The 14193-nt window shown below is 37.7% G+C and overlaps 1 protein-coding gene across 2 annotated transcripts in view; it reads left to right on the forward strand.

Moving 5' to 3' along the window:
* The window catches only part of ZNF385D (zinc finger protein 385D), a 422677-nt gene extending 415483 nt beyond the window's left edge, over positions 1-7194 (forward strand). For both annotated transcript variants that reach the window (XM_082047152.1, XM_082047153.1), the window contains one exon: positions 3880-7194. In XM_082047152.1, coding sequence (XP_081903278.1) covers positions 3880-4113 — 234 coding nt within the window. In that variant the 3' untranslated portion in view covers positions 4114-7194. The remainder of the gene's footprint in view (positions 1-3879) is intronic.
* The last annotated feature ends 6999 nt before the right edge of the window (positions 7195-14193 follow it).

The following is a 14193-nucleotide window of genomic DNA, read 5'->3' on the forward strand; positions in this document are numbered from 1 at the left end:
AACAATTTTAAAAAATCCATCTCTCATTTCATTCTACTCAGTTTCAGAACGGTTCTGGTTGCATTTTCAGCTGCCAGGATAAACTTTCTGGAACACTGAAGCTTTCTGAAGCTAGTTCTTACTAGCTTCAAAAGCTGAGAAAAATGTTTCCTTTTTAATAAAAAACCTTGCTAGGATCTTGCCATTAGTTAAGAAACAGCTTATATTGTGAGTGGGACAGTGAAACATCTGACATTTATCTCCATCAGATAAACTGCATGATTGTTTTATGCACCATGGTATTTTGTAAGGGTTTATAGATGGTTTTGGCAAAGGGAGGATGTTGATTCATTGGCCTCACAGAGATTAGCCCTGTATTCCTTGACCATCTTCTCTAATGCAGGCAGAACACGGAGCTTTTTTTCTATGAAAACCCAGTTCTCCTTAAGTTGAGTTAAAGCTCTTTTCTTGACAACAGAAAGTGTGGCCCTTGTTGGGGCAGCCCTCATGAGTGATATATTCATGAACAATTCAGTTGGGTAGGAACTTTCCTAGATTGGTCACACAAGGCAGTACACTGTTCTGATAGATACACCACAAGGGAAATAGCCCCATAGGGCTTTTTAGTAATCTACCAGGAAGACCAAGGTCTCCAATACGTATAAGAAAATATTTAATTAGGTAAGCAGGATATGGAATCACTAAAGCTTCTCTTACAGGATTATTATTCCTTTAGGAAATTCATTGTTTCACAGGGAATGAAAATAACTATTACATTACTGTTGCTGCTGTGCATAGTTCTCTGTTTGCCAATTTATGTAATGGTCATTTCTGAGAACTTCAGCCAAGGATCAAGGCCATTCAGTTGCTGCATAGACAAATGAAGGCAATGTGTCCTTTTTCTGCTCCCTCACTCCCAATTGCTCACAATATACAAGTCAGGCCAGAGGTGAGCGAAGAGGGAAAGGAGATTTAAGAAGGAGAGTATGTGTTAGCAACAAGTGAACAGATATCCATAGTAGAATGGAGGCTACACTGAAAAAAGGTAAGAGTAGTTCTCCATTTAAACTCTTTTGTTTTGAACAGAAAGAATACCAGAATTGCTCTCTTGAAATACCTAATGGCATAGAAACAGGCCAAGGATGTGCAAATTTTACTTTGAATCTAAATGTTTTTGATGAGCTGTAGACTTTTTCTTTAGTATCCGTTTATTTTGCAAGTCATTTACAGTCCCTTAGTTTACAGGAGAGGAGAGGAGAGGAGAGGAGAGGAGAGGAGAGGAGAGGAGAGGAGAGGAGAGGAGAGGAGAGGAGAGGAGAGGAGAGGAGAGGAGAGGAGAGGAGAGGAGAGGAGAGGAGAGGAGAGGAGAGGAGAGGAGAGGAGAGGAGAGGAGAGGAGAGGAGAGGAGAGGAGAGGAGAGGAGAGGAGAGGAGAGGAGAGGAGAGGAGAGGAGAGGAGAGAGGGAACTAATAATGGCTGCTTTGCTCTTAATGTTGACCTGTGTGTTAATGAGTACTTGAAGAGACATTTGAAATGAATGTGCAATGTACTCTAAATACTAAATAATGCTGGTTTCGCAGCTATCTTGAGATCAGGACCATGTTAATAAATTAACCTGAAAGCTAACTAACTTAATCAGAAGTTCCTGATTCCTCCCAGAATGGCAAGATAGTCCTAGCCTTTTAAAACAAAGTCACACAAGATCTTTGTTCTTCATGAAAAAAAGTGCATGAGGATCAACAATTTCTTTTCTATAGGAGTTAGAAAAAGGACATACTATAATGCCATGTTTTCAGTATTATTTTTATTGTTTTGTCTAGTCTAGTTTTGCATACTTCAGAGAAGGAAGCTTTATGAATTCCCATAGTACTATTTCAGAGTTTGAAAAACCTTGTAATATTGGGACTTGCTTGCTTCTTCTTTAAGCAACAATTGTCCCATATGTATAAAATACTATACTGGGGGAAAGAGGTTATTAGGCATTTGATAGTCCAAACTTTCTGCAATAAATAGCTCTTATGAAAAACATTCTTAACCCATTCAGAACCCAGTTGTTTTAGGCAGAGTTTGTTTTTTTGTTTTTTCACTGTCTTTCTTTTTTTTTTTTGTCTGTTCCTAACAAGACTGAAAAAAACCCCTAATTACTAAACAATGTAAGGAAGGAGGAAAACATCACATGGCCAGCAAGGGAAGAAGACAGCTTGGATCAGTGGCTATAACACTGATCAAGGAAAAGATCAGATCATCGCTTATCATAGGCACCATGAGGAATTTTGTATATAATAGCTGTTACATCTTCCATTAAGAGAATTACAGAATCTGGTCCCCTCTGTGTATCTCTTCCAGATCTTTAATGGACCTTGAGCCATCAGAGTTACCAATGGGTATTAGGAAAATTCAAAATCCTGTATCCATCTGGCTAGTAAAGAACCAACAGATTTTTTGGAATATGGTGATAGTGTAATGACGAAATGCACTGGTGGTTCATGCCAGACTACTCCTGTCCTTACTTTCTGACTATACACTCACCAAGTTACAGTTGAGTGGAAAGTATCAGACTGACATAGTGTAAGTTAATTATTTGAAAGCGCCCTTTCAATTCAAGAATGAGAAATTGTGTTTCCCTGTGAGTGGGAAGTGTCCATGCTTACACTGAAATTTACCACAACATGGTACATATATTCATATTCTCTCTATTCAATACCATGTATTCAGATTTATTTTCTTTGCAAAGGGCCTCAGGTCATTCCAGGACACAGACCCACCAAAAGTCCATCAGAGCCAATGGGAACTTTTCTTTGTCAATAGATGAGGTTTCTATTCTTATCTCAGAGTTATAAAACCAGAACAATAAAGGTATTCAGGATCCTGGCTTCTCATTAGAAACTTGAAATCCCATTGAAATTTGCAGAAATCTATATAGACTACTCTGATGTTCATTTGTATGCATACCAAATGTAAATTCTCTCAAATAATAATGGACCTCTGTGAGTATTTTCAATCAGTCTGGGAAAAGCTTGAGTTTATTTTTTTCTTTTTGGAAACTCTAAATGAAGAGTTTTTCCAATTCTATTTGATAGTACACAAGATTCATTATTTAAATAGTTTTGAAGCAGAAGCCTCAGTAACTAACAAAAATAACATGGTTTAGCACCATACTAAATGATATTGGCAACAGTTTTTCATTATAACGTTTTAAAATATCTGCCACTTTTTCACAGTTCTTGTAAGAATGAACACTATTTTTGTGAAAAATATTTGAAGACCCAGCAAAATAACATAGGGCAACAACCATAGAATTCATCACTTATTTGAACATATGAAACATTGGGAGATTTTCATAACCAGTGCAAGATAAGCTTTGTTTATTTGCTTGTTAGTAGAGGCAGGAGCTAATAAAGAGAAGCTAGCTGAAGATTTTAAGTAGAACTTGCATCTTAGTGATAAAACCAAAAGTACCTTCTTAGTCAGACCAGGGAACATGATGTGTTTTCATTCTGCTCTGGTCTCTATCTTGAAGCTGTCCAGATGTAGGTCTTTTAATTTATGGTTAATTCTTCTTTATTTAATTCATGCAAGGTACATGCAGCTTTACTTTGGTGCATATTGCCCAGCCCATTTTACAGTTTGCTTTGATTTCTAATCTCATATTCAATTACAAGTCTCAGTGATAAGGCGCAAAACTTGGAACTCTTTGTCCCCAACCAAATCCTGCTCATCCAGGTCCAATACGTGGGATCGTATCTCCTGTCGCAAGCCTGCAGCTTGTAAAGTCAGTAGCCACTACGAGGCCTCTCCTACTTGATTTTGCACTTATAATTTTAAGTCAAGCTCCCTGTCGTGTAGCTGATATGAACAAATTATGTCTCTCTGTCTGTTTGTTTTCTCTCTTTCCCACAGGTAAAATTAGTATTTTCAAAGGAACCTTCAAAGCCGATGGCTCCACGAATCTTACCAAATCCGCTAGCAGCTGCAGCAGCAGCTGCCGCTGTGGCTGTGAATTCCCCGTTCAGTCTTCGCACAGCCCCAGCAGCCACCCTTTTCCAGACTTCTGCACTTCCTCCAGCACTCCTACGACCAGCTCCAGGGCCTATACGGACCACCCATACTCCCGTGCTGTTTGCTCCTTACTGAACTCCAAACAGGAATTAATTGTACTGCAATAATTTTTCAAATCAAAACAAACAAAAAAGAAAATCAAGAACATTGAACTATGCAGTGTTTATTTATAGTTTAAAGTATATATGAAGAGCCAGGACTTTTGATAGAGAACTGAACAAATTCTAAAAGGGGGAATGGGCAGTATTTTCTCCAGATGAGAACATTCCTCTTGAGTATTGATTGTTTTAGAACGGATCTCCAGCATTGACTTGTAGTGACATATAAAACTTATGAAGCCTTTTGACTGTGCTTTTTGGCACATATTTCCCTGCAATGTCTTTCCTGCTTTATGAAACAACTTACAAATTTGTCTAAAGGGCATTAACTGGTTCCAATGTACATAAAATACTTTATTCTGTAGATTAAAGAAGAAGGAAAAAAAAGAAACACTGTGAATAGTAGTACCCTTACCAATCCTCCTGCCAAATCAGCAGTTACTGGGTATTTATCTGAACAAAAGTAGATACAATAGATGTCTTGTAAAACAGTAGTATTGTGTCTCTATCTATGCCACTAGGTTTCTAACTGAGTTGCAAAAGATAAAATGAACAAATTATGTCACTTTGGTAAGCAGTCAAAAATGATGACAATAATGTGGAGCTGTTCCTGGTGAGCAAAAATTGCTTTCCTCACCCACAGAAGAATGGGCATGAAGGCAATCTGTGGTTTAGGACGAAGTAAATGATAAAGAAGATTTAGTGAAAAAAAAATCCAGATGCTGTACACAGAATAGGTCGAACTTTTATTTAGCTGAGAACATACGTGTATAGTGTATGTGTATTAAAAGGTGTAATGCATACAGGATAGATCAAAGTTTACGGCTTGCCAGTGGACAGCAAAAAAATACACTCTTGTCCTGAAAGAGGCCTGACACTTTGGTGTTGAGGTGTTGAGCAGAGGGAAGACACAAATGGGTTACACGTAGTTGTAACTAGTAGATGAAAAGCAGGAGAGAAATTCTGTCATCATTTAAGTCAGTATAAGGTTCCTACTGACTGCAATGTAGCCAGAATTTCATCCCAAGAATGGCACATATTCTTTTTATATCACACCAGTGGGAGAGTCTGTAGATACAGGTAACATTTTTTGCAATAGACTTAGTCTTAGAAACAGATTTATTCTTGTGTTTTATTTCCTACTGATGTGATATAAATTGTCTTAAATACCTATAAATGTAAACAGCAACACATGAGATACATATTACAAGATAACTGCACATCGTGGGTTTGGAACAAATACAACCATTAGGATCTGAAGTGATCCTTCAATTCTGTGGATGACCTTTGTGTATGGACAGCTTAAAGCCTTATATATTTACTGTGAGGCTTAAAGGGGTTAACTGTGTCCCTTTAAAGTAAGATTTATCAGGGGTATATATAGATATATTGTATATATGTTAGAGTAAGAAAAATAACTTATAAACAGAAAATCTACTATATAAAATAATTATATAACCATTGAGTTTCACATGTGGGTCATTAAGTGGTAAGTAACAAACAGCAGAGAAAAAATAGACTTCTTGAATCTGACTCTTGCTGCCTGCTTTTTCCCATAGGGAGCTGAAAAGTATCTATTAATATTATGGAGTGTGCTGCCAAGTCACATGCGACCACTCTGATGTGTAGCTAAGTGAATGCCTACCATACATTTAGGAGGAATAAAATTTAAAAACATAATTTAAGTTTAGATGGGGAAATGATTTGAAAGATTTTATTAAAAGGTAGTAATGCAAAATATTGACCATGTGGTTGCTATATAATACTGCCTGTGGTTAATATGGACAGTTGGGAGGTACAGAGTATGGGAATATACAGCACTTTTGACTTGCAAGTTCATCAGTGAGCCTTCCACGTACATTGATATTTGCCATTTTTTAAACCTCTCTGCATTTAGATTTTATAAAAAAAATATATATATATAAGAAGAGAGAAAGAAGAGGTTCCATGGATGTCTGTGTCCAAAGAATTCCAAAGAGTTGCATTTATTTATCTAGAAGTATTGAAATAAGTTCTATATTATGTATTTATATTTCATCCAGTTTATTTGCAAACGTTTGTGCCTTGAAATGAAGTGGGCTTTTGATTATATTTAATTCACTCCTATGTAGCCATGAAAAAGATGTGATGGTGATTTCAGGGCTGGTTACTAGCTGGAAAGCTTTGGCCCAGTTTCCAAAATGAGTGTGAGTAAGTTCCTGAAGCCAAGTTTATGCACCTAAATAACTAGGGGCTGACATTTAAAAGGGCTCCCTACTCTACAGCTCCCAGTAAAGAGACAGTCAACAGGCCAGCCTTCAAAACCTGCGCCTAACATTCAATTTAGAAAATATTACCTTTTACTTGGGTACATAAATATAGTGGTGTAAGTTTCAGCTCCTCTTTGCAAAATCTTGGCCTTGGTCTTTTAAGCCTACTTTTAACCTTCCATCTTTTTGCAGAAGTTCTAGTGCTATTGCCAGCTTCTTCAGATTCCTCCTTAAATAGGGCACTGTTTTCAAGCCGTGCTCCATGAACCACCATTTATCTCCAGAGCCTTTTGTAACAGCCTAGGTAAGTAAGCCCTTGCTAAATGAATAGAGGACTGGTGTTTTGGGAAGGGAGAAGGTCTGGCAGGTAATCTTTTCCCCATGAAAGAACACGCAGATGGCAAAAGGGGAGACCCACAAATATCCTGTAGGCTCTTATGCACGGCCCTCTGGTGCATGGACACCTTCTGTACATCCTGCCATGTTGTTGTGGTGCCATCAAAATCAACAGGCTGATCGTTGCCAGAATGTGGCCTGTGGCATGTATGGAGGCACAGTACTAAGGGCAGAGTTAATACAAGTTTTGCTAAAAATAAAGAGTGTGTCATTCCAACTACTTACATCAGCTAATTTGCAATGACACCTTCAGTGTTCTTGGACCTCTTTTGTCACAGTGCTCTATGGAACAAGTTTCTGTTCACACAAGTCTCTTTTAAATTTCAGCTGTAAACAACAAACTCAATTCTTTTTATGTCTCTTACTCACTACCTAATAAAGGATAAAGCCTAAATGTTAGAATGTATGGTGGATTTTCTGTGCCTTGCTGTTCACTCCCCGCTTGGTCAGTAACAAGTCAACATACCTGGGATGTCAGCACAAGAGTTTTATTATATATATATATGTGCCAAGGAAAATACTGGTGCAGCTATCTGATTGAGCAAGGGGAGCTTCCAGTCAAGAGTATGTCCACAGCAGCTGACAAAGTAGCTAGCAAACAGAAGACACTTTACACCTGCTTGTCAATACAACCAATATGGAGAGCACTATAAAAGAAAAATATGTCGTCATATTTCATATTACAGTAACACCCCAGATCCAAGAGGAAGCCTAAAGCACAAGGAAACAGACCTTTTCATCGAAGGCACAGTCACGCACTGGAATAGCAGTGTGAAATCAGCCTGCAGGAAAATGTCTGGGTATGAACTTGGAAAAACAAATACGTTCAAGGATGTTTTCTTAAGTTCTATACAAAGTGTTGAAGAACGACTATTCTGTTCAGACCTGAAGAGATGGTATTTTTTGTGGGAGAGATATATAAATATATTTTTATGCTATCTGCATTTTTCCAGCTATCTCTGGCTTCAAACCTTTCTTCTCAAGGTTCAGCATTGCTCTGAACCATGAAATCAGTTACCTTCTTGAAAGCTGCTGTAAAAGCTGATGTGAGAGGTCAATAAGCAAATGGTATAAATATGGTGATCTAAAATGAACTGGAAGAAAAAAAAAAGTGAACTGACTATGTCAAGGAATATTGTATTTGAGAAGTTTAGATTTTTAAGATAATTTAAAGTTATATAACATTAATAATAGCTAAATAAAGTTAATATAACTAGAATAATTACATCTGTTATTTTAATACTGGAATATTACAATTGGCTCTGTATTTTAAAAGACAAAAAGATTTTAGATTTTGAATCAGTGCAAGGGTGCCATGGGTAAATTTAATGTCTCACACTCATTATCTTCCAGTTACACCAGGAATACCATAAATGAATGGACCTGCTCTTAGTCACTTCTATTCTAATCCCCAAAGATAGTGTAGAGCATTGGCCCAAATTCCCTGAAAGCTGAAATCGTGCTTCTTCAGAGCCCCTGCTTCTGCTCCCTGTAAATACATAGTTTTAAAGTCTCTTCAAAGAAACTTGGAGAATTTCTATCTTAATATCTCTTTTTTTAATTCCCCAAAACAAATGTCATTTTATGAACATAAGACTGAGGAACAAGACCTGAAAGGAATTCTTTGCAATTACAACATTCTTGCGGCTAAATATGAAGCACAGATATCCAAGTTGTTTGGCTGCACAAATCTCTTTGAAAACATGTGAAGCTGGAAGCCGATAAGGAAGCTGTTCTTTTTATTAACATGCATGTCTGAATTTCCATTTTTAAATTGACTTCCACACAGTCCAGGCTTCAGGGCTCCAAGAATCTAAAGCTCACAGGATAATAACTGTGGGCTTTCAATTTACTTAGATGCATGTGAAAATGTGATCCTATGCTATGTAAAATATTACAGATATTTTTACATCACATCGTCCCATGTTCTCATTGTTTATCTGTAAGTGCCATTACTTCAGCACCAGTGAATCATACAGATGCTACTGTGCTGCAATTTGGTGTGTGACTGAAAGAAACAGTAGTACTGATAAATCCTGTCTCAAGCTAGCTGAAATCTCACACACACTTAAGGGTTAAGCCAAAGACAAGAGCTTTATGCCCTCTCACACCTACAGGTTTATTAAAATTCAGGACCATTTAGGAGTAAATGTAACTATCTGGAGGATGGTTGTTACACAGCCTGATCTGAAACATCAGGGGCTGAAAGAGTCTGTGCTCCCGACCAAAATTAAGGCTATTATGAAAACCATAATGCTCTTAACCCTGTGGCTCCTGAAAGCAGTTGTAAAGATCTTTGGCTTAAGTAGAGGCAATTTTTTGCCCTGAGTGCCTGAGACCTTTTGCAGTCATGCTGTGTACTGCAATTAGGTGTCATTCAACTCTTATTCAGTATTGATATATTGATAAAGAAACTCAACTGAGCCTGAAACATGAGTAGTGGCTGCCTAGTTCCTGTGATCAGCTTTGTGCTGGGATGATGCTTGGGTGTTGAAGTAAGAAGAGTCAAAAGAGTCAATGTAAAGAAACTGGTAAACTAATTTGATAACTTTTCCTTGTGCAATGTTCTTTTATGGAATTTGCGTGGCATTAGCAAGCTGCAACATTCAAGAGTCCCTGGATAAAACATGGGGACATTGAAGGTCATGAGATCTTAACTAAAAAAGTAATTTTGATGAAAAAGATGATGAGGAAACACTCAAAAAACTTTCTTTGGCATACCTACTTCAGTGAATTTGTAGCATTGGTCTTTGCACACAGTCAGCACACTGGCATTGTGCTGTTCACAACAGAAATTGAGTATTTGAAAGCAATATTTGAAAACAAGTATAGATATCATTATTCATTGCATAGGTATTGGACACTCACTTACAGGATACCGGAATTTTCCTTGGACATCCAAGCACTCATGTCTGTTCATGCCAGCCAAGATAGCACTCCATCTCTTCAATATCTAGTTCTCCAGAAAGGAGGTTAATATTTTCCATTTGTTTTCATTACTGTTTGATTTTCTTGCTATGTTTCTTTATGCATAGTTTTGTCTCTCATATGAACAAATAGGAACCGTAAGCTTAAATATGCACTTAAGAAGCTGGTATTCATCAAGCCCCATGTTGGATCATTTGATCAGAAGCAATAAATTGCATAAAAAACTTAAAGCAGCAGTGCCATAGTAGTAGTAATCTATTATGAATAGAGAGCATATGTATACCACGCTACTCTTTACCTAATCTAGTCAGAGTTTTATGACACAGGCAGCTCTTTAGTCATTCATGGTCTCCTGAAGTGTTCATCTTTTGGAATTATTCAAAGGTTTAATTAAATTTAAATGTTATTTCTTACGTTCAGTAACAATAGCTATGTATTTCTGAGTGCAAAGGCAATAGAATAAAAGGATAAAAGCCATAAACAATTTTCTCACTACAAATGCCAGCAGCATTTGTTAACAACTTCAGCCCTTTCTCTACCGACAGCTGATGGCTGGTATTCACCATGGGAACACTTCTTGTTGACACGTGTATCAGGTGAAAATTGGCTCTTCAAACCAGTCTGCCAAATGCAGACATTCTTTTGGGGCACAACAAAGCAGGAGGTGATAGCATATGGGCAAATCTATGCCTTCATAATAGCCTGTTTTAACTCCCTCAAAACTGCATGGTGGTCTGATGGGAAGAGCCAGCACCCCCACGGGTTCCTAATGTGGTCATTCTGTCATATTTATAAAATAGAGGATGCCAATTTTGGGGGAAAAAACACCAGACCAAACCAACCAACCAGCCAAAAAAAAAAACCCACCCACAAAAACAACAACAACAAAAAACCCCACAACTTTTATTTGGGGATATTTTATATATGCTTCAATTTGGGGCATGATGCCTCCCACAAAGTGTCATCTTTCTTTCAGACATATTTTAATGTAGTCTTGTCCATGACATTACTGCCAGTCAAGCTGCTGCCTGAATCTGTCAATCAGAATAAAAACGTGAAAGTATGTTTTGGTACCCAGAAGGGGCACCCAAGAACAAAAAATAAAATGTAATAAGCCTCAAGTTGGGTCACAATTTTTTTTTTTTTACTTCCTGTGGGTGCCTAAATCCTACCAACTTGCTGAAATGTAGGTGTCAGTGGAAGAGAAAAAGCTTGTTTCTTTCTTCTACCCTTTTTATAGCTCTAGAAATGAGATGGAAACAGCTGTAGCTCTTTATCCAGTGATTCACACAATAACCTCCAGGTAGTCAATCAGACAAATGTCTGCACATGTATTGCCTCCCTGTAAATACACAGCTCTTATTTCCTTCCCATTCCTCTCCTGGATCACATGTTTTGTGATTCCCCCAGCAGGATAGGACACTGCAAGGAGCAGTGTCTTTAAGAAGGAAAGAAAAAAGAATAGAAAAACTCCAAACAAACAAAACCTCACCACCCACTTATGGGGTGTATAACATGGTATGTTGGTGTATAGTATGGGTATGTAATATAGTATGCCTTTATTCCCTTCAGTGGTGTACTCTAAACAAGCATGTGGCTGGAGTTTTGCACCGAGCCCCTCATTACAGTATTGGGTCCTTTAAATGGTGACCACTGAAACCAATCTTGTTGGCTCTGCTACAGTTAAACCTCCTCCCTATCTGTGTAAGATTCTCTATTCTCCTCTGGGGTATTTTGCATGGCAAGTGAATCCTTGGAAGAAAAGCTAGAGCTATTTTCATCTCCTTTACAAAGCTATGAAAAGAAGTAGGGGAAAAAAAAAAAAAGAAAGTGGCCTTTCATGTTTTATTGATATCTACATTCCAGCTAACTGTCAGGAACTTCGCAGCTGCAGTAAATACTTTAGAAGCTCTTCAGTTCTGCTCCATGAGACAGGATGTGATAGAACACTATTCCATGCAACAGACATTTAATCCAGAGCAGTGTGCAAATCTGCTTTATGCTACCAACTCACTAAAAATCTTAAACTTCATTAAAAACCCTCAAAACCTACTGGCATCCATTCAAAGCACTGGAGATGAAGAGCAGACATTACATGATGTGGTGCCACAGAACTGCCAGGAGGACAGCCAGGTGAGTCCAACAATGGTATTACATTAGGGCAAGAGAGGGTAATGGATCAGGCAATTTAATGTAGGGAAGTTCCTCCAGAACTCAAATGTGAGAACGAGTTTAACCTTGATGAGTCCACTGCAATGACTGAGATCTGGAGAAGTTTGTTGGTATCATTGAACAATATATTTCCAGTTATGGACGATCTCCAAAATTGCAGTAAAAAGCCTCAAATCTGAGACCAAGTTATTCATCAGGATAATTAAATATTCTTCCTAGGACATAGATAACAGCATAAGCCCTTCATTTAGTGATACAATGCACATTTAAATTAGTGGGTACTAGGAGTACTGAAGGCTTCAAAAAACTGGCCCTGATCCCTTCACACTTCAGAAACACTGTAAATTTAGATGACATTTTTATAAGTCCAAGAGTAAAATTTTATGGTCTGTTACTTTGTAATAGTAGTTTTGACTGATAAATAGTCAATATAATGTCTCTCATTAAAAAAGGGTGGAGAGAGGTGACCGGGGCAATTATACCTTGCTCTTTAAAACCCCTGATACCTCCCTGAGGGCTTTTTAAAGGTCAGAGTTATCAACAACATGATAAAGGCAGTGGATTAGAAAACAACTGTGTCTTTTCAAAGGTAAGTTAGGTGAGACAAAATTATCAATATTTTGGTATAATAATTTCTTTATTAGCATTTGAGATGGTGACCTATAAAAATGGTTGAATTAGTACTATGAGGATTCATACGGCAATTTTGAAGGAAACTAACTGAAGGCTGCATGGATTATAGTGTAAGGAGAATTATTAGGGTAGGGAGAAAAGGTAGAAGGCTATTCCTCAGGAGCAATTTTAGATTGTGTCTGGTTTCAGTGGTGATTTTGCACACAGGAAAAAGCATGTGGTCTTGAAATTCTTTGATAACACACATTAAGAGCTATTATCAATATAGAGAGGAACATGGTATTTTCCAGAAAAAATAGGATGACCTTGAGAACTGGTATAATGGAAAAGAGCTGAAACTCAATAGGAAAGAAAGGGACAATCATGTATTTAGAATCTAATAACAAGTAACTCTAAGAACTCAGCAGTTGGAAATAGCTGAAGAGCAAAACCCACAGGTATGACCATTGGTGACAAAGAGTTACAAAATTGATACAGCTGTTTAAATAAATTTTTAAAAAATGTTCTTTGAGGTATATTCTATATTATTCCACCACAGGATAAAAACTTTATATTTTGATGCTTCAGTGAGTCATAATCAAGAACAATTAAGTCTTTTTAGAAAACAGTTGAGGGAAAGTAGAGAACCTAGTAGAGGAGAAAATAATATAATAATATTTATATGCTTAGAATAAGGGGCCCAAGGCTGAGAGAGAGAGGCATCCAATTGCTCCCTACACATCCTGGGGTGGATACAGTGGTAGCCATCAAGAAGAGAATAAAGTTGTTCAAGCTAAGAAAGTGTTCAGGCATAATCATATGAATAAATGTCTATCAGCTCAGTGAAAACTGACTTCAGATCAGAAGATGTTTGTAAGTGTTAAAACATGGAAAAGGTGTCAAAAATGTTCTAAGCAGGAAAAAAAACACACGAGGTGCTCCTCAGGTGGGCTCTGTCCTGGTTTTGTATGGGGTTCTGTACTGTGTTTGCTGTGGCAGCAGCTGATGGCACGATGAGCCAGTCAGTGGGTCTGTGCTGGTTTTACTCAATGTGTGTACTTAGTGTGTCACTTCAAAAGTTGTTAGTGATTTGACTTCATGACTTGACAAGTCAGGGACAGAAATATAGGAAAAGCAGGGGTTGACATGTCATAGGAAAAAGTCTTCTGAATCTTGGCCTGAATCTGTTTCACCTATCTATTCATGTAACAATAGTCAGTCAGAAAATAAAGTGTTCCAAATTTGAGCATAGGTAGATACGTTTGGTGGTGTGGTTTTGGACACTGTATGTTAGCTGGAACAATCTGTCACATTCTTGCTTAAATAGGATTCAGTATACTTTTCCTAGACAATATAATGTCAAAGCCTGTCTGTCACGATCAGTTGCTAAGCATAGTTCATGCATTTAAAAATTCAGACAGATGAGTGAAAATATTGAACTGCAAAAAGAGGTGTCTCCAGTTCACTAAATTTGTGAAAATATGAGGAGTTCAGCAACACACTTTAATACAGCTAAACCTCTTCAGTGTTTCTTGTCTTTTCTCTTGCACAAGGACTGACTTGGGAGCATTCCAAAGGGAGACAGAGACCTGTGACACAGTCCTTGCAATAAAAGAAAAGGGTGAAGTCAAAGTGCAAGGCCTCTTAACAACACTCTCATTTCGGGCTCCTCACTGAGGCTGCTGAATCCTGTGAATTGC

The sequence above is a fragment of the Streptopelia decaocto genome (genome assembly GCF_964273445.1).
Source record: "Streptopelia decaocto genome assembly, chromosome: 2".
Taxonomy (NCBI): Eukaryota; Metazoa; Chordata; class Aves; order Columbiformes; family Columbidae; genus Streptopelia; species Streptopelia decaocto.